Raw genomic sequence first — 24,081 nt, 5'->3', positions numbered from 1 at the left:
TGAAAATTGAAGTATAAGCTTGCGAAGTTAAGTCGATTGCAACGAAAAAGCTTAGAAAGGGAGCCTGCTAGAGTTTGGTGTTGCTGCGAATTTTAGGTACGTTCCTCAAACTGGTAAATTGATAAAGTATAAGTTATCAATAAAGAAATTGAAGTGTCAATGAATTCGTATACGAGTTATTGAGTAAAATTTCTCATCGAGTTAAAGAAAATGTCGTTGTCGAATCACAGACACGTATTTTGACCCACGTCAGAATTATGAAGTTTTTGAATAAGAATAGTTATATAGTTATATGATTATAGTAAATTTTTTGTAAGTTAAGGTTTTTTTGTATGCTATAAACGAATCTAGAGAAGAGTCGAGGTGTGGAGGAAAGCTCAAATCGATTCCACTTGAGAAAAGAAATTAATAAAAAATTATATGGAAAATTAAAGTATATATATGCTTGCAAAGATTAGTTGATTGCAAAGTAAAAAGTTTAAAAAGGGATCGAGTCTACTAAAGTTTGGTTTTGCTAGGAAATTTCATCTGCATCTTAATGTAGTATTAACAGCAAAAGACTAGTTTGTATGATGTGATTGAGTGAAAACTAACATATATAGATCGCCTAAATCAGTTCATGCCTATCTTTTGAATTATAACTTGTATTATACTTTCAAACCAGCTTTTATGACAAAAATAAAAAAATAAATAAATGCAGCCGAGGACCAGTTATGAGATTTTCTACATTATAACCTGTTTGTGCAATTATGAGTTCTGACGAGATTTTTCTACGTGAAACAGGTTGTACTGGTGACTCGCATCTCCCTATATATTTCAGTTCATTAAGCTGCTCAAATCACATACATTCTATCTGAACAACTCAAAACGTCGATGGCATCTTCATCATCTTCTCCTTCTGCTCTGGAATTTTCTTCTGAGGTGTGGAACAGTGGAAGTACCATGTTTTTCTTAGTTTTAGAGGAGAAGATACCCGTAAGACTTTTGTTGATCATCTCTACTCAGCTCTTGAACAACAAGGGATCTACACTTACAAGGACGATGAAACACTTCCTCGGGGTGAATCAATCGGCCCATCCCTTGAGAAGGCTATTGAAGAATCACAAATTGCTGTCATCATATTCTCTAAAAACTATGCAGATTCCTCATGGTGCTTAGATGAACTTGTACATATCATGAAATGCAAGGATGCGAGAAACCAAATTGTGATGCCCGTATTTTACAATGTTGATCCAGCAGAAGTTCGAAAACAAAAACGAAAATACAGAGAAGCATTCGCCAAACATGCGTTGGAGAACAACAAGAAGGTTGAATCTTGGAAAAAAGCACTTTTGGATGCAAGTAACATTTCTGGATGGGAACCAGAGCATATTGCGAACGGGTAATGTTTTTTTTCTTCTTTCTTTATGCACTTTTTATGCTTAATATATTGGGCTCTGTTACAAGACATATATACTTATACCTTATACGTGGCTTATAAAGGATAACGCCAAATTCTCGATGGTAGAATATAAGTGTTAGAGTACAACTAGTCATGTACAACGATGCAAATAATTATAGTTTTGGTATGCAATAATCCAATAACAATATCTATATTTTAGAAAGGAATCAACAAGTTTGATCCGAAGTTCTGTTAGCTACTTTGAAAACACAACTGGTAATACGTAGTGATGATAATAAATTGGCTGTCACTACTACTGGAGACTAACTTTTGCTAAGAACTTGCAATGTAGACATTGTCTAGGGTAGTAGTTTATGATAAGTCTATTCGTCAATGTGAGCATGTGTTAATGATACTTTTATATTCAATTTGCAGGCATGAGTCCAAATGCATCAAAACAATTGTTGACACAATTTCACGTAGGTTGCATCCCATAACTTCAAGTGTGGATGACAACCTGGTTGGAGTAGAGGCCCGCATGCAACGATTGATATCACAAATTGGTTTTGGTGGTAAGAGAATGATTGGAATATGGGGGGTTGGGGGTGGCGGTAAGACTACACTTGCCTCTTCAATCTATGATGAAATCTCTAGCATGTTTGATGGTTGTTGCTTTGTAAAAAATATCCGGGAGGAATCAAGTAATAAAGACGGTTTGGAAAATCTGCAAGCAGAAATTCTTTCTGGGGTTTTGAAACAAGAGAAACTAGAGGTAAGGAGAGTTGAAGAAGGAAGGCGCATGTTAAAGGATAGGTTACAATATAGAAAAGTCTTGATTGTTCTTGATGATGTTGACAACCTTGACCAACTAGAAGAGTTAGCTGGATCACGTGATTGGTTCGGTGAAGGAAGCCGAATCATAATCACAACTAGAGATGAGCATGTATTAACCGGACACAAAGTAGATGTGATACACAATATTACCTTGTTAAACAATGATGAGGCTATGAAGCTCTTTTACAAGCATGCACCCCGGGGTCACAGGCATATAGAAGATTATGAGAGGCTTTCAAAAGATGTGTTTTCTTATTCTGGCGGGCTCCCATTAGCACTTAGAGTTCTAGGTCGTTTTCTATGTGATAAAGAGATGAATGAGTGGAGGAGTGCCTTGGCTAGATTGAAAGAAATTCCAGATGCTAATATTTTGGAAAAGCTAAAAATCAGCTTTGATGGACTTACTCTCTTAGAAAAAGAGTTGTTCCTAGACATCGCATGTTTCTTCAGGCGGCGGTTAAAAGATGGAAGAGAGTCTGATGATACTTGATGTTTGTGGTTATCATCGTGTTATAGGCATAAAGGTGTTGGTCCAAAAGGCTCTCATAGTTATTTCAGAAGATGGAAGGTTTGATATGCATGATTTGGTACAAGAAATGGCACATTACATTGTTAGAAGGAAACACCCCAAGAATCCTGAAAAACATAGTAGAGTTTGGAAGAAGGAAGACATTCTAAAAATATGTGCTATGGATGTAATGACGGTAATGGTTAAGCATGCTTTTCATGGTATAAATATGTATGAAGAAACACTTCTAACTCGACCTCACACCATTTTGTTCCTCTATCCCAGAACCTTGACAAGATTGAGGCTATATATGGTCAGTGGTGTACGAGTGACGAATCACAACGTGTTCTCCGGGTGGCTACAATCATGAAGAAACTTCGGTGGATTTATTTGGATAATAGAATGACACGTGTAATGGATGAAAGAAAAGTTAATGGGGGTACACTTCCATTAATTATAGTGCCAGAACATTTTCCACCAAGGGAGCTTTGTTGTCTAACATTCAGCTGGCTCAATGCAAAACAACTTTGGGAGGGTAACAAGGTACTTCTTATTGTTTAATGGATGAAAGAATAATAATTAATAAATTAATAATAGTTGCCTCTCTCTCTCTCTCTCTCTCTCTCTCTCTCTCTCTCTCTCTCTCTCTCAAAAAAAAAAAAAAAAAAAAAAAAAAAAAAAAGAAGCACATGTGTACCACTTTAAGAAACGTTTCCAGGAGGAGCCATATAGTGCTCTGATACCACTTTGCTATACCCTTACTTTGAATTGCAACAACACCACAGGAAGAACACAAATTGGAAAGTAATAATTAAAAAAAAAAAAATCAATTGGTTAACTCGGAGTTTCCATTCAAGTACTTCAAGAGGCTAGTCTCTCCTACAAGAAATCTCACACAAAATTGATAAATGATTCCTTACATTCCATCCCACTACTTATTGGCATCTTTCAGGAATGGAAAATAAAAGTAAAATACCAGGAATTCCCCTAAACAATTTTCTATCTGTCTCCCCTGCATTTCACATTTTTCCCCTTCTCTTGTACATGAATTTGAGTGGTGATTTAGCAGTGTGTGTGTGTGTGTGCATGCGATTTCCCATGACCTGTTGGAATTTTTTTGACTTTTGTGCACTTGTATACAACAGTGTCTACCAAACATGAGAATTATCAAACTTCAGAACCTGCAGAACCTAATCATGACACCAGATTTTGATGGGCTTCCAAATCTTCAATCATTCATGGTTAATGAATCTCCGCTTTTAGAAGATATTCATCCATCATTTGGACGTTTGGAAAAGCTTGTTTACGTGGAGATAAGGTGTTGTAAAAATCTTAAGTTGGTTCCACCCATTGCCCGGTCGATGAAACTCGAGACCCTTGTACTCTCAAGGTGCAGGGATCTTTCAAAGATCCAACAAAGCATGAAGAATTTTCTACTTCACAAGATGAACCACATTGGATGCTTAAGAAAGCTGGATCTCAGCAAGTCCAATTTGGCAGATGGAGACATCGGATCAGTTGCTGTTTGGGGAGTTACCCAGCTTGCATGAACTCTATCTACAAGGAAATAAATTTGTACAGTTGAATTTTAGTCTCTTGCGAGTTCCTCAGCTCCAATATCTCAACATATCAGAATGCTATAACCTTGTAGAATTGTCAGAGCTGCCACAAAGTATAGCTATTGTTATAGCGGATTATTGTGACTCACTTGAAAGCTTTGGAGATATTTCAAACTGTAAATGGTTATGGAAAGTCTCACTTCTGGGGAGAAACAAATTTATTGGCGACATATTGCGGGGGGAGAACAAACTTGGTGGTGACATATTACTAGACTCCATGCTCCAGGTGTGGCTTTTGAGTTTCATTCTTTATGTATATAAATGCAAGCATAATATAAGAATAATAAGTTTAGCCATAATCTAATATGTTTTTTATATGGCAGGGAAACGCTAAAGATCACTTTATAAGTTTCAACCTTTCACACTCTGATATCTGGAGGGGGTTTGTACCTTGGCTCAACTGGGAGAAGAAGTTTACAATGCAGCTTCCACATGATTGGTACGATTACTTTTGTGGGATTTTGATGTTCGTTAAATCCGAAGAGCACGATGTGCGTGTTAATATAACTATCAAGCAAGGCATAGACGAAGATTTTCGTTCTTTATTTGGTCAGGAGTCAAATGAAACAGACATTTCTTTTTATGGGGCAGTATGTGTAGGATATGTCTCTTTTAGTTCATTGAAAAAGACCGAATGCTTGAATTCAACATACAATATGCTTTCCTTTTCTGTACACTGTAAGGATAAGGAGGATGAACGTAGGTTTAGAGCTGTACTCGTTCCTAGGAAAAATAGAGATGATCTGATGCAAACAACAGATACCTCAGAATTTTGGGACGATGGAAAGACATTTAGGGTCCAACATGATTCAGAGTCATCTATCAAGATTTTATGGACACCTCACAACAACATGCATTTTGGTATGAACTTGTTTGATCGCGACATATATCCAAGAATCCCTCAAATCCTTGGTGATTTTCTTTATTGATCACTGTTGTTGATTCTTTAAAAAAAAGATTATATATAAACTGATTAGATCGAAAATTGCATGTTTAAATGCTTGTGTTTCTCATACAAGAAACAAGACATCTGATTCTAGTACATTTTGACTAGCCACACTGTTGGTTGATATTCCATATCTGCATCATCTAATGCTATTCATGGAAAGTAATTACAAATTGCCTTGATGAAAGACACCATATAATATGTATTATATATTAATACAATAATTGATGGTATTCTAATTAAATTGATTCTAAGGCCATTATGAGTATAGAATGCAACTCTTGAAGGTCACTATGAGTATAATTTGTGTTGAAAAATACACTTGCTGATGTCCTAGATTCTTCCTCTTCTTGGTTTCTACAACAACTGCTATTTTGCTTGCAAGCATTCTATAAGTTGTCTGTTTTTAACAACTTGATTATTTGATTGCCGGTTTCATAATCATAACTAATAAAACTGTGGTTCTATATCCGACTGATCATACACATTAACAGTTGATTGTTGCTATAGTTTATTTTCCCGTTTTGTCATAACCTTACAGCCAGTTAATAATATAATTAGGGGATTGATGAATGATACGAAACTCTACAAACTCATTAATGGGTTACAGGGTTAGAATCATAATCTACATTGTATATATATTACTAGTATTTATGAAAGCAAATACACACCATGTGGTGCATTTTTGGGACATTGACGTTAATTCAACACCGGTATTTGCAAAAGGGTTGTTTCTATAAATGTTTTGGTATCTTTAGGCTAGAGGGTGTGGTTAAATTTCACATTTCACATTTTTTGTACCACCTCAGGGCTGTAAACGAACAGAACGTTCAGCGAACTATCCGTGAACCGTTCGGCGGGAAGTTCGTTTATATTCGTTTATTTAATAAATGAATAAACATGAACACAAATTCTAATTCGTTTAGATAAACGAACGAACAAGAACAATGGTCTCGTTCGTTCATTTATGTTCATGAACGTTCGTATCTGTTATTTGTATAAGTTTATTTATGTTCATATATGTTTAATTGTTTTGTAACACTCAGTTTTGAATCGTTACATTGTTTGGGGCTGTGGCCCGTTCGTCAGTCATCATAAGGTTTTGGGCCTTGTGGAAGAAAGGATTTGGCCCCTTTTGGTTGAGGGTAGTATAGTCTAAGTGATCTGGGTGTTTGTTTGGGTTTCGGAGCCCAAAGGTATAATCGTATTTTGATATCACGGTTCTTTATGAATTTTGGATTTTTGTTCGAAAGGTCTTAAGGTTGTTATGAGTTGATAGAAGTGTAGGGCTTCTCGTTATTTTTCTATGGATATAAGGATCGTCGGAAACAGACTTATAACGAAAAGTTATAGCATTTGAAAGTTTGGTGGTTTTAGGGCTTAACCGGGTACTCAAGGAGTACATAGTTGTACGCGTAGCGTACTAGTGAAAAGGGCAGTACGTGGGGCGTAATTCGGCGTACGCTAGGCATACTGATCAGGTTGGTCGCGAGTACTCTATGGAGTATGTTGGGTGTACCATATGTACGTTGGGTGTACTCCAATCAGACCCAAACCCTATTTTAGGGTCTTGGACCCTATTTAAGCTCCTTGTCTCACATTTTCATCTTTCACATTTCATCATTCACATTTTCTGTCCCACCTCAATGCTACTTCATTTTCCCTAACTCTCATTCTCTCTTCAAACCCATGAAATGATCATATTTCATTTCACTTAACTTTTTTTTTTAATAAATAAATTACTATAATTTAAAAAACCATACTTTAATAAATAAATAAAAATAATTAAATAAAAATTTAGTAAACACAAAATTAATAAGAAGCATATTATTTCATTACTTGGAAAAAGAAAGCAAACAATTGAAAAAAAAATCGACGAATTAAAAAAACGAAATTAAAACAAGTTGGAGATAGTATTGTTGAACATTTTGGTATTGAAATTGTAGATGAGAATGAATAACAACATCAAGTTGGGAACGATAAAACGAAATCAACAAATTGAAAGAGAAAGTGTTTCTAGTTAGCTTGTTTGAACTAGAAACACAATATCTCTTCAACGTGATTTCGGGGTGGGGTTGTTGGAATCTAATTTGTAGTAAAAATTAATAAAAAAGAGAATAAAATAGAATATTTTTGTGAGTTTGAAGGTTAAAATTGGTTGGTATTTATTGAGTGGTATATATATATATATATATATATATATATATATATATATATATATATATATATATATATATATATATATATATATATATATATAGATCCGGTAAGAAATTTTTTTTGGTAGGAAAGTAAGAAGTTTTTTTTCTACATATTTTTTTGACGAACAAAATAAATGAATCACTAGATGATTCATTTCTAAGATGATTCACAAGAAAAAATTCTCAAAAAAACATCTTTATGATTCATTTTTAAGTAAATTAAGAAAAAATTCATTTTTATGATAATTTTAGTGAATAACAACAAAATCATTGTATAAATGAATCATAAAAATGTTTTTTTGAGAATTTTTTCTTGTGAATCATCTTAGAAATGAATCATCTAGTGATTCATTGATTTTGTTCGTCAAAAAAATATGTAGAAAAAAAACTTCTTACCTTCCTACCAAAAATTTCCTTCTTATTTGATCTTGACTCTCTCTCTCTCTCTCTCTCTCTATATATATATATATATATATATATATATATATATATATATGTGTGTGTGTGTGTGTGTGTGTGTGTATTCTTATTGACTGTTATTATTATTATTATTTTTTATTTTTTTATTTTTTAATAAAAATCTAGTTGTTGGTAAGAGAAAAGGGAGGAGAGAGTATGGTTAGGGGTCACCACTCACACCTTCACCGCACCTAGGGTGTGGTGTTCATGGTGCTCTGGGTGTGATGTTCATGGTGCGCTGAAATGCCCATGTCAGCATCACCATTGTATGCGATTTGACCGTACCTTCCGACCTTACTAGCATTTTTGTAGTGTGTAGGATCTTACATAATAAAATAATAAAAGTAGTTAATCAAACATAAATAATGTAAGATTAAACATCCCAAAAATACAGTCCAAAAATTTCATTTTTAAATCATTTAAGAAACCATAAGTCAACCATCATCATATAGAAAAAATCATAAATCATGTATCTCAAAACATCATATTGAATAATGTATCAAAATCATGTAAAAATATCAGAGTCTTGAAACATCCCAGGCTGAACTGTGGTGTGTGCCATGCGATCATCCCGAGCCCTTCCCCTTGCTAGTGGAAGTATCTGAAACCAAAACTCAAAACCGTAAGCACGAAGCTCAGTGAGCTCCCCCAAACTACCACATACCATACACATAACATATAACATATCATGGGCCCCGCCCCTGCTACATCGACTCTAGCTCGACATCGGCTTGCTCGACATCGAGCCCCGCTCGGCATCGAACCCTATTTGACATCTGGCCCTGCCCAACATCTAGCATATCTTGACATACATATAAACATATCAACTAGAACATAACGTAACACTTATACTATCATGTAAACATTCCTCGAGCCCCGCCCGTCATCGGACCAAGATCTGGAAACATGCTATCATATCATACTAACTAGACATTCCTCGGGCTTGCCCTGACATCGGACCGAAATCCGGAAATCCTAACACATAGCAAACATATGCAAGAATCACAAAGACATCAAGCATATAAGCATACAAGCATTCCTCGGGACCGCCCCGACATCATGAGATCCAGAAAGCAAATAACGCTACATTAGGCCCCGCTCGACATCGGACTGTAGTACGGAACTACTACTAACTAAACGGGCCGGCCTTGGTTCCTTACACCCTTTCCGACATGAGAAAACCACCTCACAAGACTAACCGCTGAAAACTCGAGTGAGGAATCCGTGTCTGCTGCTCCAGTGACTCTCCGGTTATGAATTCCATAATAGCACTTAATCAGAATCTGATAACCCTTCTTAGGGTAAAATAACCATTTTACCCCTGGTTAAAGTCAACATCCTGGTCAAAGTCAACCTTCCAGGTTTGAGTTCTAGAACTCAGAAACCCTAAAATCGCGATTCGGCTCGCCGAGTCACACTATGACCCGTCGAGTTCCTAGGCTACCCATCATCGTGATTGGACGAACTAACTCGTTGAGTCGTCCTTAGACTCGCCGAGTCCTAGAAAAATCAAAAAAGGGACAAGATGATCCACTTGCCGAGTTTCACGAACATCATCGGAGATCCTTGATCGGACTCGCCGGGTTCCCTTGTAGATCTACCCTAAACAGCGGGTTTCACACTTCTAAGGCTCCAAAACACAGATCCAGATCGTTTCCATCGTCCATTTCTATAAAGTTGGAGACTTGATGGCTTTGCACACCTCAAATGGACCCAAACTCAAGTTATAGCAACCTATTTCCATGAACATGACCATTTCTTGGACAAAAACGGGTTCAAGACCTCTTTTATGGTTCTAGAGGCTAAATATCACAGGAAGAAGGGATTGCTTGGCTTGCAACCTAGGGAGAGTAGCTTATCCTTTTCAAAGGGGTCAAAAAGACCCATAAATATATACTATCAGAGATCTAAGCTATGGGTTATCAAGCTAAGAGCTTTTTACCTTAAAAGGTTGCTAAAGATGGATGAAATCCTGGATCTAGATCTTCTCCCCAAGCTTGATGGCTTCAAGCTCTTCCAACTCTCTTCTATATCACAAAAACACACTCAAAACCGCAACAATCTCTCAAAGAAGAAGCTCACAATGGATTAGGGTTTTTGGAGGATAGGGAGGCTGATAAGTGAGGCCCAAAAGGGGTTAAGTGGCTTAAATAGGGTGCGAAACCCCAAAAATAGGGTTTCCTTCTGACAGACCTACTCGTCGAGTCTAGGCTTGGACTTGCCGAGTAGACCATTTAAATGCCCGCGTCCCTTCTGGCATATACTCGACAAGTTAGGGCTACCAACTCGTCGAGTAGTCAAAGACAAATACTTAATTAGATTAATTGCATACAAGGCGTTATAATTATCCTCCACTTGTCTTAGACTTCGTCCTCGAAGTCTGCTGCATCCGAATAACTCCGGGTAGTGCTCCCACATCTCCTCCTCGGGTTCCCATGTCCACTCCGAGCCCTTGCGGTGCTGCCACTGCACCTTCACTAGCTCGACCCTCCTATTCCTCAACTCCTTCGTCTTGCGATCCAGAATCGCCACCGGTCTCTCAATGTAATTCAGGCTGTCATCAACCTGAATATCCTTTAAGGGTACCACTGCTGAATCATCCACCAAGAACTTATGTAGCTAGGAAACATGGAATGTGTTGTGGATTTGGCGGAGCTTTGTTGGAAGATCTAACTGATAAGCAACCCGACCCACCCAGACCGAAACCCTAAACGAACCAATGAACCTGGGGCCCATTTGTAACGACCAAAAATCTGAGCCAATTTAAAACATTTTATTTCATTCAAAACCCATTAAGTTCATACATTTTATTTTCAAAATAGTTTAAACATCAGAGTATCCCCCAGAACCATATCACATGAATCATAAAACATGAGGAGCGGTACGATCACGCCTTCGCTTTGCCACAATCTCCTGAAGTACCTGAAAAAATACATTGAACTGTAAGCTCGAAAGCTTAGTGAGTTACCCCCAAAATACCAACCACATACAACCATAATCATAACATATTGTATCACAATACAGAACAACCATGCCTCTCAAGTCTTCAGCGTGACTGGTCCGCCCTCAACAGGCCTTCAGTTCACCTAGTCCACTCTCTGAGTCTACAGTATGACTGGATCGCCCGCACCGGGCCTTCAGTTTATCTGGATCTATCCGAGCCTTCGGTATGACTGGACCGCCATACGGGCCTACAATCTATCCAGACCGCTCGTAGGGTATGTTGGCCTTCAGCACAAAGCAAGACCGCCTCAACCCAAACATCAAGCAAATAACCATGTGTACATATAACAGGAAATCACATAATAGTCCATATGCAAACAAATTGATCTAGCAGATCATAAAGCATATCATCATCCTTACCAGGATATCGACCTAACCGGTCACTAACATAACATCATCCTATATACTAGGATACTGACCTAAACCAGGTCACTAACATAGCATCATCCTATATACCAGGATACCGACCTAAACCAGGTCACTGACATATTACTGTCCCAATTACCAGGAATCCGATCTAATAGATCAATAAGCACATCAACAGTACGAGTACATATATCATATATAACTATCTCACAAATCATTGATCATAGCAATCTCTCATGACCAAGGCATCGACCTAACCAGGTCACTAACATACCAATCCTAACGGATCACATGAGCATAACAACATATTGTCTATTCTGATACCAATCTAACAGATCATAGCTACATGTAGCATACTGTAACCAAGATAACAACTAAAAGGGCCAGCCTTGGTTCCTTAACCCCTATTGATATAGTGAGGATAACTCACCTGAAATTGTTGACTGAAAAGATAAGACCAAGCTGCTCCGACCTCCGACACGATCGCCGCCACTGAACACTACCAAAGTACCAATTCCATAAATACCAATATTACCAAAGTACCCTTGGAAGTTAAATTGGTCAACTCTTGGTCAAGTTCAAAGTCCTCAGTCAAAGTCAACCTTCTTGGTTGACTCTACTCGCCGAGTCACCCCATCGAATCGTCGAGTTCCCTTACCCAGAAAACTCTCATGATACAACTTAACTCGCCGAGTCGCCCCAAGACTCACTGAGTCCAACGATCTTTGAGTCCCATCTTGTCTAACTCACTGAGTAGCCAACCGACTCACTAATCCAAGGCTTTAACCAAAAGAGGTTGGGGTTCTGCGACCTGACTCGCCGAATCCAAGAACAGACTTGCCGAGTCCAAGGCAATCTTCAACATACTCGCCGAGTTGTTCTTCCAACTCGTCGAGTCCGTGCATGTGTTCATACAACTCGTCGAGTACACCCATGTGACTCGCCGAGTCTCTCCAGTTCTCAGTTCATTCAGAGGCTTTTTGAGCCATGTTGAGGCTCCAATCCGTAGATCCACCCTTCTACAATCTATCCCTCACATAAAGTTGCAAACTTTACATGAAACCAAAGAGATATAGGCTCAAAACACACCAAGGCTTGGGTTTTAGACAAAAGGGATTCACCAACAATTCAATAACTGATGCTTTATGACTTTCTGGACCACTACAAATCTAGATCTGAAGTAGCAACCTCAGATCTGGACTCCAAACCCGAAGTGCCCCAAATCTCATTCAAGAATAAATCTAGAAGCAACAAAGGAAAGGTAACAACTCATTACCTCCAAGATGTGCCCAAAAATGCAGTAGATTCTGGATCTACACTACTTTCTTGATGCAAACCCTTTTGATCTTCAAGTTTCTTCCACTAGAACACCTCTCAAAGCTTCAATCTCCCTCCAATGGCTTTATACACACGAGCTAGGGTTTACTGGATCTTAAAGGGGGCTAAGGGAGTTGAGGGGAGGACATTAAGTCCTTTAAATAGGGTGCAAACCCTAAGATTAGGGTTTTTCTCATCCCAGTACCAACTCGTCGTGTCCATCTTCCGACTCGGCAAGTTGGTCACTTAATTCGCGACCCAAACCTACTCCAACTCGGTGAGTAAGCGTACCTACTCGTCGAGTCCTTTCTTCGAAATTACACTTTAAAATCTTAAATCGTACTTCTGAAATTCGGGATGTTACACCATCTTGCCCTGCTTCCGAAACCTGATAACTCCATTCCAGGGTGACACTTTAAGGAGGACCATGTCACCCACTTGAAACTCCAAATCCGAACCACGTTTGGCAGCGTAACTCTTCTGCCGACTTTGAGTAGTCTGGAGCCTTCTCCGGACCTGCTAGATCTACTCTGTGGTCTTGAGTACTACCTACGTACTCCCCATGAACCTCTGACCGACCTCACCCCAACAGATTGGGGTCGTACATTTCCTCCCATAGAGCATCTCGAAGGGAGGACGGTCTATACTACAGTGGTAACTGTTGTTATATGAAAATTCCGCTAACGGAAGATACGTATTCCAACTGCCACCGAAATCTAAAACACATGCACGAAGCATGTCCTCGAGAGTCTGAATCTTCCTCTCACTCTGCCCGTCTGTCTGGGGGTGGAAAGCGCTGCTGAAATGGAGATGAGTACCTATCTCGTCATGAAATCGCTTCCAAAATCTGGAAGTGAAACGGACATCTCGGTCTGACACCACCAAGACAGGCACCCCATGCCGTGCCACTATCTCACACACATATATTTCGGCCAACTTCTCGGCCGATATGCTCTTCTGGATTGGGATAAAATGAGCGCTCTTGGTCAACCGATCCACGATGACCCATATCGAGTCTACTCCACATGCGGTCCTCGGAAGCTTGGTAATGAAACCCATGGTGATATCCTCCTATTTCCACACGGGAATATCTAACGGTTGCATCTTGGCGTGAGATCTCTGGTGCTCGGCCTTGACCTTCCTGCAGGTCAAGCACCTCTCCACATACCATGCTACATCCCTCTTCACGTAAGGCCACCAATAATCAGGGTGAAGGTCTCAGTACATCTTCATCGCCCCAGGATGGATGGAGAACCTCGACTTATGAGCCTCATCCATCAGAACCTGCCATACTCCGCCCCAGTCTGGAACCCAAACGCTCCCATGCAGGGTCAAAAACCCTCGGTTGTCATAATCAAATGAGGCCACTCGGCCCATAATCCTCTCGCACTTCTGGCACTCCTCCTTCAGGCCCTCAACCTGCGCCTCCCGGATCTGCTTCAGTAATGGAGTAATCACTATCACCTCACAAGACTGACCGCTGAAAACTTGAGTGAGGAATCCCTGTCTGCTGGTCCGGTGACTCTTCGGCTATCAATTCCATAATAACTCTTAATCAAAATATGATAATCCTTCTTAGGGTAAAATGACCATTTTACCTCTGGTTAAAGTCAACCTTCTAGGTTGGCCTAACTCGCCAAGTCAGCCTATTGACTCGCCGAGTTCTAGAACTCAGAAACCCTAAAATCGCGATTCGGCTCGCCAAGTTACACTATGACCCGTTGAGTTCCCAAGCTACCCATCATTGCAACTGGATGAACTACCTCGTCCAGTCGTCCTCAGACTCGCCGAGTCCTAGAACAATCACAAAAAGGGACAAGATGATCCACTCGTCAAGTTCCTTGGCAACTCGCCGAGTTTCATGAACATCATCGGAGATCCTCGATCGGACTCGTCAGGTTCCCTTGCAGATCTACCCTATACAACGGGTTTCACATTTCTAAGGCTCCAAAACACAGATCCAGATTGTTTCCATGGTCCATTTCTGTAAAGTTGGAGACTTGATGGCTTTGGACACCTCAAATGGACCCAAAATCAAGTTATAGCAACCTACTACTCCATGAACATGACCATTTCTTGGACAAAAACAGGTTCAAGACCTCTTTTATGGTTCTAGAGGCTAAATATCACAGGAAGAAGGGATTGCTTGGCTTGCAACCCATGAAGAGTTACTTATCCTTTTCAAAGGGGTCAAAAAGACCCATAAATCAATGCTAAAAGAGATCTAAGCTATAGGTTATCAAGCTAAGAGCTTTTTACCTCAGAAGGTTGCCACAGATGGATGAAATCCTAGATCTAGATCATCTCCACAAGCTTGTTGGCTCCAAGCTCTTCCAACTCTCTTCTATATTATAAAAACACACTCAAAACCTCAACAATCTCTCAAGGAAGATGCTCACAACGGATTAGGGTTTTTGGAGGACATGGAGGCTGGTAAGGGAGGCCCAAAAGGGGTTAAGTAGCTTAAATAGGGTGCAAAACCCCGAAAATAGAGTTTCCTCCTGACAGACCTACCCGTCGAGTCCAGGATTGGACTCGCCAAATAAACCATTTAAATCCCCACGTTCCTTCTGGCATCTACTCGACGAGTTAGGGCTACCAAGTCATCGAGTAGCTCAAAGATAAATACTTAATTAGATTAATTGCATACCAGAAACGGGATGTTACATAAGAGAAAACAAAGTTAATTAAAAATATCCACACACATGCCATCTGATTCACAACTCAATGTGATTCAAACTCCACTAAACCTCATTCATCAAAACAAAACCCTCCTCAATGTGAGGAGTCAACAATCACAAGAGAGCTTCAAATATAACCAAATGATAGTGGGTACACAAAGTCTATTTCCAAGCAAATCTAGGACCACACCACGTCTACACATCCACTTTAGTCATGTAATTGGATAAAGGTAACATGTGGAATTCCACAAACTTATGAGCATCTTATTAACGGACGGGTATTTAAGTTATTTAGTTGTTGCAACAAAATGATTATAAGATGATAGAGTGAAGGGGTGTGTGATTATCTTTTGTGAAATTTGGTATTGTTACCTTGGGAGAGGCAAGGCTCTCCAATCAGCTGATACTAGTAGTTAGGGTCGAGGATAGAAAACACAAACACAAATGCAACAATTAAAGATGCATATAAAATAAATAATAGAAGTTGATGTGGTTCACTCAATCAGATTTAATCTTAGCTATATCCACGGACGAACTAGATAGAATTTTCTTGATAATAGTCATCACACATGTTTTTTATATTATGGTTACATTCGTACAATCAGATATATTTATAATGATAGAATTGATTTAAAATCTACTTGCGTATCTTTGAATTATATAAACAAACTCTTAATAGTTAAACTTTATAAAAAAATTAGTCGTTAAACTAAAAAAAACTATGGTGGGCTTTTTTTATGAAAACTCTTTTTAAAACCTAATTAAGTTAGAAAAAACAAAGATACATGTGCTAGTATTTTTTTTTTGATATAAAATGGTGCTAGTGTTAGATATTAATCACTATTTGTACCATTTAACACGAATTTCTTACTAGGAAAGTCATGTTAATGCTGAAGATCTTTAAAGTATAGTTTAGGTTATTCACTTATTTGACGAATTAGCATAAATGATGAAATAATGAAATTTAAGTTTGGTGGCGAAAATGTAAAATATGCAAGTATGGTGACTAAATGTTGAAACTCCAAAACGTGAGTATATATATTTAAGGAAACTATAACTTCCATCTCATTATATTCACTCCCTCGTTGACCGATCTAGAGAGATGTGTCAAACCAACCTACTCAAAAAATCTCAAATCGATCCAGTTGAAAGCATAAATTAGAATTCGAAAATTGAATATAATCTTGCAAAGTTAAATTGATTGGAAAGAAAAAGCTTAGAAAGGGAGTCTGCTAGAGTTTGGAGTGGCCTCGAATTTGAGGTACGTTCCTCAAACCGGTAAATTGATAAAGTATAAGTTATCAATAAAGAAATTGAAGTTTCAATGAATTCGTATACGACTTATTGAGTAAATTTATCAGCAAGTTAAGAAATTGTCGATTTGGAATGTCAGAAACGTATTTTGACCTAAGTCAGAGGTGAAGTTTTTCGATTAGTAAACAATTTGGAAGTCACTAGGTTTTTGTGTATGCGATAAACGAATGGAATTAAAAGGAAATGAGTGTAATGATGCTTATATGTGTTGTGGATACAAAAAATTAATAATTGAGAAGGGGATTGGTCCCGGATGTGTGTTTCTTGGCACTAGTTAAATTCGGGTATTATTACAATTAAGCACAAAATACTTGGGAAATTCATTATTAGTAAACAACATCAAAGATACTAGTCATCTACTGATAACCAATGTAATTATTGGTTTGTACCAAAGTGGTCAACCAATATTTGATGTATAATCTTGAGATGTAAGCAGTTAATCATGGTGGGAGTTTATGTATCTCTTGATAGATTCTTAAATGAACGATCTTCTTCATTCAATTCAGATTTTGAGTATGTCATGGGAAAGCAGAGTGGCGGATGCAGGACAAAGACTTTTGAATTTACTAACATCAATTACCTGAATCAATCCCTGCCTATCTTTTGAATTATAACCTGTATTATATTTTCAAAGCAGCTTTTAAGACAAAAAATGAAAAAAATAGGTATATTTTTTTGTATTATAGTAACAGTTAGCACAATTATGAGTTCTGACTAGGTTTTTCAACATGAAACAGGTTGTACTTACTGAAGACTTGCATCTCCCTATATATTTCAGTTCGTTAAGCTGCTCAAAAATCACATACATTCTATCTGAACAACTCAAAATGTCGATGGCATCTTCATCATCTTCTCCTTCTGCTCTGGCCTTTTCTTCTGAGGTGTGGAAGTACCATGTTTTTCTTAGTTTTAGAGGAGAAGATACCCGTAAGACTTTTGTTGATCATCTCCAAACAGCACTCGTACAACAGGGAATCTACACTTACAAGGACGATGAAACACTTCCTCAGGGAGAATCAATTGGCCCATCTCTAAAGACGGCTATTGAAGAATCACAGATCGCCGTCATCGTATTTTCTAAAAACTATGCAGATTCTTCATGGTGCTTAGATGAACTTTCACATATCATGAAATGCAAGGATACAAGAGGACAAATTGTGATGCCCGTATTTTATGACGTTGATCCTTCCGAAGTTCGAAAACAAAAACACAAATACAGAGAAGCATTTGTGAAACATGAGTTGGAGAACAACACGAAGGTTGAATCTTGGAGAAAAGCACTTGTGGATGCAAGTAACATTTCTGGATGGGAAACCGAGCACATTGCCAATGGGTAATTTTCTTCTTTGTTTGTGCACTTTTTATGCTTACGATATGTGTGCTCTACTACAAGACATGTATACTTATACCTAATACGATTTTAAAGGATATAGCCAAATTCTGGATGATAATATACACGCTTTTTTTTTTTATAACTGTCATGGACAATGATGCAAATATTTATAGTTCTATGCAATAATCAAATAACAATATATATATATATATATATATATATATATATATATTTTGTAGAAGGGATCCAAAAAGTATATATGAAGAAATTTCTCTTAGCTATTTTGAAGACACAATTGGTAGTACAGAGTTAAGAAGGAAGATGCATGATAATAAGTAGGCTGTCATACAAATGTTTAAATTATTCTTGATGATGTTTAATGACCGTAATTGATGAAAAAAGGCTTTAACTAGATCACTTGATTAGAGCCGAATAATTATCAATACTACTGGAGATTAACATCTGTTAAGAACACACAAAGTGAACATTCTCTGGAGTTGTAGTTTATGATGAAGCTATTTGTCAATGTATTGATGATCCTTGTATATTCAATTTGCAGGCACGAGTCAAAATGCATCAAAACAATTGTTGACACAATTTCACATAGGTTGCATCCAATAACTTCAAGTGTGGATAACAACTTGATTGGAGTAGAGGCTCGCATGCAACATTTGATATCAAAGTTACAAATCGGGTTTGGTGGTAAGAGCATGATTGGAATATGGGGGGTCGGGGGTGGTGGCAAGACTACTCTCGCCTCTTCTGTTTATGATGAGATATCTAGCAAGTTTGATGGTTGTTGCTTTATAAAAAATGTTCGGGAGGAATCATTTAATAAAGAAGGTCTGGAAAGATTGCAAGAAAAAATTCTTTGTGGTGTTTTGAGACAAAAGCAAATGGAGGTAGGGAGACTTGAAGAAGGAAGGCGCATGATAAAGGATAGGTTACACCATAGAAAGGTGTTGATTGTTCTTGATGATGTCGACAACCTTGAGCACCTAGAACAGTTAGCTGGATCACATGATTGGTTCGGTGAAGGAAGCCGTATAATAATCACAACTAGAGATGAGCATGTATTAACTGCACACAAAGTAGATGTGATATACAATATAAGCTTGTTAAACAATGATGAAGCTATGAAGCTCTTTTGCAAGCATGCACCCCGGGGTTACAAACGTATTGAAGATTATGAACAACTTTCAAAAGATGTGGTTTCGTATGCTGGTGGGCTCCCATTAGCACTTAGAGTTCTCGGTCGTTTTCTATGTGACAAAGAGATGAATGAGTGGAGGAGTGCCTTGGCTAGATTGAAAGAAATTCCTGATGCTAATATTTTGGAAGTTCTAAAAATCAGCTTTGATAGACTTACACCCCTGGAGAAAGAGTTGTTCCTAGACATTGCATGTTTCTTGAGGGGATCCTGCCGGTATACATATGAAGAGAGAATGATGATACTTGATGCTTGTGGTTATTACCCTGTTATAGGCATAAAGGTGTTGGTACAAAAGTCTCTCATAACTATTTCTGAAGTTGGTGAGTTTGATATGCATGATTTGGTACAAGAAATGGCACACTACATTGTTAGAAGGGAACACCCCAAGAATCCTGAAAAACATAGTAGAGTTTGGAAAGTGGAAGATGTTTTAAAAATATGCTCTATGGATGCAATGATGGTAATATTAGGCTACCTTTTCATGATATATATGTATGTATGTATAAAGAAACAATTTGAACTCGATGCTGACACCATTTTGTTCCTCTATCGTAGAACCTTGACAAGATTGAAGCTATAGGTGTTTCGTGTTTTTGGAGTGTTGAATCACAACGTGCTCTTCAAATCGCTGCAAACATGAAGAAACTTCGTTGGATTGATTTGAATCAGAAATATGTTTCGAAGAAACTATTGGTTGTGACTCCACTATCATTAGTTATAATGCCAGAAAGTTTTCCACCAAGGGACCTTTGCTGTCTAACATTGAAAAACATCAATGCAAATCAACTTTGGGATGGTTACAAGGTAATCCTTATTGTTTAATCACTTTAATGGATGAAGGCAAAGTGAACGGCTAAATTAATAATCTAAGTTGCTTCCTATCTCTTCCTCTCTATCAATAAGAAGCACACAATCATGTACATAAATGGCTGGATTTTAAAGTATCTCAGTAATCATAAAATACTAGGCTCTTATTAAAATGAATATATTATTTATTAAAAGTTTATTTCTTTTGCTTATGAATATGACGTGATTATTAATAATTTTATTAGAAAGTTGGTGGTAATGATATACACATGTGATAGTTAGCAAGGTAACTTATACATCACATCACCCAACACTTGTAGGACATTTATGAAACTGAGAAATTAATAAAGCCTCTATTAAATATACAATGTGAGTTTTCAACTCTATACATATACTTTTGTCTCCTTAGGGGTCCAAAACTCGGTCACGATAACAAAACCAAAAACTAATTTGGTTCTTGATTTTGATTATGTACTTTTTTAAAGGTGGTAGTTTGTTTGGTTTTTCAGTAGGGGTGTGTATGAGGTGGTTTGGTTAGGTTATTGGCCAAAACCGAACCATAACCATTACATTTGGTTAATGTATTTTGGTAGCCATTGGGTATCGGTTAGTAGTAGTTTTGGTTAACTGTTTTAATTGGCTATATGGTCAATGGTTAATGTCGGTTAAACCATAATGGTTCAAAATTACATAAAATAAAAAGTACTTTGCTATAAAAAATAAAAACAGAAAGTACATTGCTATAAAAATAAATGACTGCATGTTTGTAACTATATTAATACGATAGAAGATTACGTATCTCATCTAATTCCAAATAATTATCCTTTAAATTTTCAATTCCTAATATAATTACATACCATATAATTTGTAAAATATTATATTAAAAAAATTTATTAGTATTATTTGTTCAGTTCGGTTTGTAGTGGTTTGGTTTTAGACTTTTATTTGAAAACCATAACCGAACTACATGTATTCGGTTAATCAAAGTTAGAAACCACATCACCTATTTTAGTAATGGTTCAATTAAAATGGTTCAGTTTGTCCGTTAATATGCTCGCCCCTGTTTTTCAGTATTGTTGTTGATTATAATTTAGTCAATTCCGGGATTCAACAGAACCAAAACCGTGGTTTTTATTTTTTCCGGGATTCAATCGGTTAACCATCACCTATTTTATATAAAACGTGTTTTAAGGAAATTCTTTTATAAATATGACTTGCTTTACGATCAAGATACGGATTTTGTATGAAAGTTTTGTTATCATAAAAAAATCGATTGCTTTCCTGAACACAATTTTTGTTTTTCAATGTAATAGTTTTTGGCCATCAATTTTTTTAAACATGCATGGTTTTATAGATAGAATTTTATTAAACCAATCATGTTTACAAACATTATATACATATATATATATATATATGTATATATATATATATATGTATATATATATATATATATATATATATATATATATATATATATATATATATATATATATATATATATATATATATATATGACACACACCCATTTTCCTTGAACTGTTGGGCAAACTTTTGACATATGTGCACTTGTGTATACAGTTTCTACCATACTTGAGAATGATCAAACTTGATAGCCTGGATAAACTAATGGAGACACCAGATTTTGAGGGGCTTCCAAACCTTGAAACATTCATGGTTTATGGATCTTCACTTTTAAAACAAATCCATCCATCATTTGGACATTTGCAAAAGCTTGTTTGTGTGGACATAAGGAATTGTGGCAATCTTAAGATGGTTCCACCCATTACCCAGTCAACGAAACTCGAGACCATTGTACTCTCATGGTGCACATTAATTTTTAATCTTTCAAACATCCAACAAATTAATTTGGAGAATATTGTACCTCGCAACATGAACCACATAGGTGTATGGTTTTCTAGTGGATGCTTAAGAAAACTGGTTCTCAGCAACTGCAGTCTGACAGATGGAGACATCAATTCGGCTGCTGGTTGGGAATTACCCAATTTGCTAGAACTCGATCTAGAAGGAAATGGATTTGTCCGGTTGGATTTTAGTCTCTTGCTACTTCCTCAGCTCAAACGGCTGAACGTGTCATGGTGCAAACAACTTGTAGAATTGTTAGAGTTGCCATCAAGTATAGCTGTTGTTATAGCGGGTTGGTGTTCGTCACTTAAAAGCTTTGGAAATATTTCAAACTGTAAATGGTTGTGGCAAGTCTCAGTTTGGGGGTATACCAAACTTGGTGCACTTTGTGGTGACATATTACTAAACTCCATGCTCCAGGTTTGGCTTTTGATTTTCATTCTTTATATATAAAAACCTCAAAAACATAAGAAGAATAGAGGTGAATCATAATGGAATGTGTTTTGTGGCCAGGGAAACGCCAGAGATTACTTTATCAGTATCAACCTTTCGGGCGATGACATTTGGAGGAGGGCGTCTGTACTTTGGGTTGTTTGGATGAAGACTTATAATATGCTGCTTCCACATGATTGGTGCAATCACTTTTCTGGGATTTTGATGTTTGTCAAACCCGAGGTGACATTTGAAGGGTTCCCTGACATAACCATCAAGATGGGTGTACAAGACGTTTGTCAGTCTGAGCTTGATGATCAGGAGTATAATGAAACACTCGAGACTCATTATGATCAGATATTTGTAGGATATGTTTCCTTTAGTTCATTGAGACACACTGGATGCTTGAATTCAACATACAATACCATTTCATTTTCCTTGGACAATGAGTATTTGTATGGAGGTGAGCTTAGGTTTAGGGCTGTACTTGTTCCTAAAGATGATCCGATGCAAACACCAAAAGTCCCAACAGATTCCTCAGAATTTTGGGATGGGGAATTTGATTACAGAAAGACATTTACCATACAACATGATTCAAACTCCTCTATCAAGATTTTATGGAAATGTCGGCTTTGAGACATATTTCCAGAGGTCGTTTGACTGCCCACCAGTTTTCCCCTCCACATAATCTTTTGGGTAACCATTAAATGATCTGTGGTACCAATTTTACTTTCATTAATTGGTTGCTGTCGACCAAAGTGTATGCTGAGAAATATACTCAAGAGTCACTTTAGTCTCAAATTCTTTGTTGCTTGTTTATTGGTCATGGCTGTTGTTTTTGTTAAAAAGGATTACATCTCAACTGATTAGATCAAAAATTGTATGGTAAAATATGTCTATTATAGGATACAACTCAAACATGTGGGACTTGCCGTATGGAACTTCAATCTAAAATGCGAATTTGGTCATGTGAAATTGTATGTATCTTGCATGCATATATGTCATATGCAACTGCATGTATATCTGTCATACACATATGTCGGCAGGCTAGTTATTTGGTTGAAATAAAATGTCATACATATCATATGCATATGTATGTATGTAATTTGGAACTTGAATGCAAAATGGGAAGTATACATTTTTCATATATATGTAAATTTGGTCGAATTAGAATGCAAATAAGTATGTAATACATATAATGCCATATTCATATGTACGCAAATGTATATGTATGGTCAGAAACCACAATTGACATTACCCAACAACCAACAATGGAATGCTTTGGAAATAGACAGAAATAAAGCACAATGTTGTTACAAGTACAAACATTATTTTGACACATCAACTATAAACCAACAAGAACTAAAACAATTAAAATGAACAAAACAGCCAACATTACTAAACATAACCTAAGTAAATACACCATCGCATATATACTTGTTTGTGTCAAGTTCGAAGCCTTCAAGTTCATTTCACATATAAGATCTTTGTACTGGTGATTTGATTGGCCCACTCGAAAAAGTTGCAAGCTTTGTTTGAATCTCGGAAATCAGTGTAACCCCAAAATCTTCACCATGTGTTCTTTACAGTCTAGGAAGTTATACACTTTGTTAGACTATAATGACAATAACCCTAAAATATAATATATTCAACTGCTTCCATATCATTGTTTTCAGTTATATTTCCCTTCTTTTTTTTTTCTTTTTTTTTAAGAAAAGAAAAAAAAAACTACTCAAAAACACACCCATAAAGTCAAAGGTCTCGGTTTTTCCATTTTTAAGTCAAAGATTCAAGATTTTACCCA

At 37.1% G+C, this 24,081-nt stretch overlaps 1 protein-coding gene and 1 pseudogene across 2 annotated transcripts; both read left to right on the top strand.

The window, feature by feature from the left end:
• The first annotated feature begins 749 nt into the window (after nt 1–749).
• Nucleotides 750–5,327, top strand: LOC145009667 (TMV resistance protein N-like; annotated as a pseudogene). Its single transcript, XR_013663847.1, has 6 exons — nt 750–783; nt 922–1,381; nt 1,817–2,919; nt 3,009–3,266; nt 3,869–4,568; nt 4,666–5,327. The product of XR_013663847.1 is annotated as a TMV resistance protein N-like (transcript).
• Nucleotides 5,328–16,408: 11,081 nt separating this feature from the next.
• On the top strand, nt 16,409–23,252 carry LOC145011762 (TMV resistance protein N-like). The gene is made up of 6 exons (XM_078970495.1): nt 16,409–16,576; nt 17,367–17,962; nt 18,522–19,635; nt 19,731–19,979; nt 21,561–22,265; nt 22,359–23,252. The coding sequence occupies exons 2-6, from the start codon at nt 17,457–17,459 to the stop codon at nt 22,911–22,913; spliced, it is 3,129 nt and encodes a 1,042-aa protein (XP_078826621.1). The 5' UTR covers nt 16,409–16,576; nt 17,367–17,456; the 3' UTR covers nt 22,914–23,252.
• The last annotated feature ends 829 nt before the right edge of the window (nt 23,253–24,081 follow it).

This window comes from Lactuca saligna, chromosome 8 (genome assembly GCF_052625555.1).
Source record: "Lactuca saligna cultivar CGN05327 chromosome 8, ASM5262555v1, whole genome shotgun sequence".
In the NCBI taxonomy this organism is placed as follows: domain Eukaryota; kingdom Viridiplantae; phylum Streptophyta; class Magnoliopsida; order Asterales; family Asteraceae; genus Lactuca; species Lactuca saligna.
Note: the sequence above shows the minus strand (reverse complement) of the source record. Positions and strands in the feature narration are given on the sequence as shown.

What these genes read in the sequence shown, in the direction of transcription:
- LOC145011762 (XM_078970495.1), top strand. Translation starts at nt 17,457, where the DNA reads ATGTCGATGGCATCTTCATCATCTTCTCCTTCTGCTCTGGCCTTTTCT. An exon ending in ACCGAGCACATTGCCAATGG is followed by an intron (nt 17,963 to 18,521) that starts GTAATTTTCTTC and finishes TTCAATTTGCAG; the next exon opens with GCACGAGTCAAAATGCATCA. An exon ending in AACTTTGGGATGGTTACAAG is followed by an intron (nt 19,980 to 21,560) that starts GTAATCCTTATT and finishes TTGTGTATACAG; the next exon opens with TTTCTACCATACTTGAGAAT.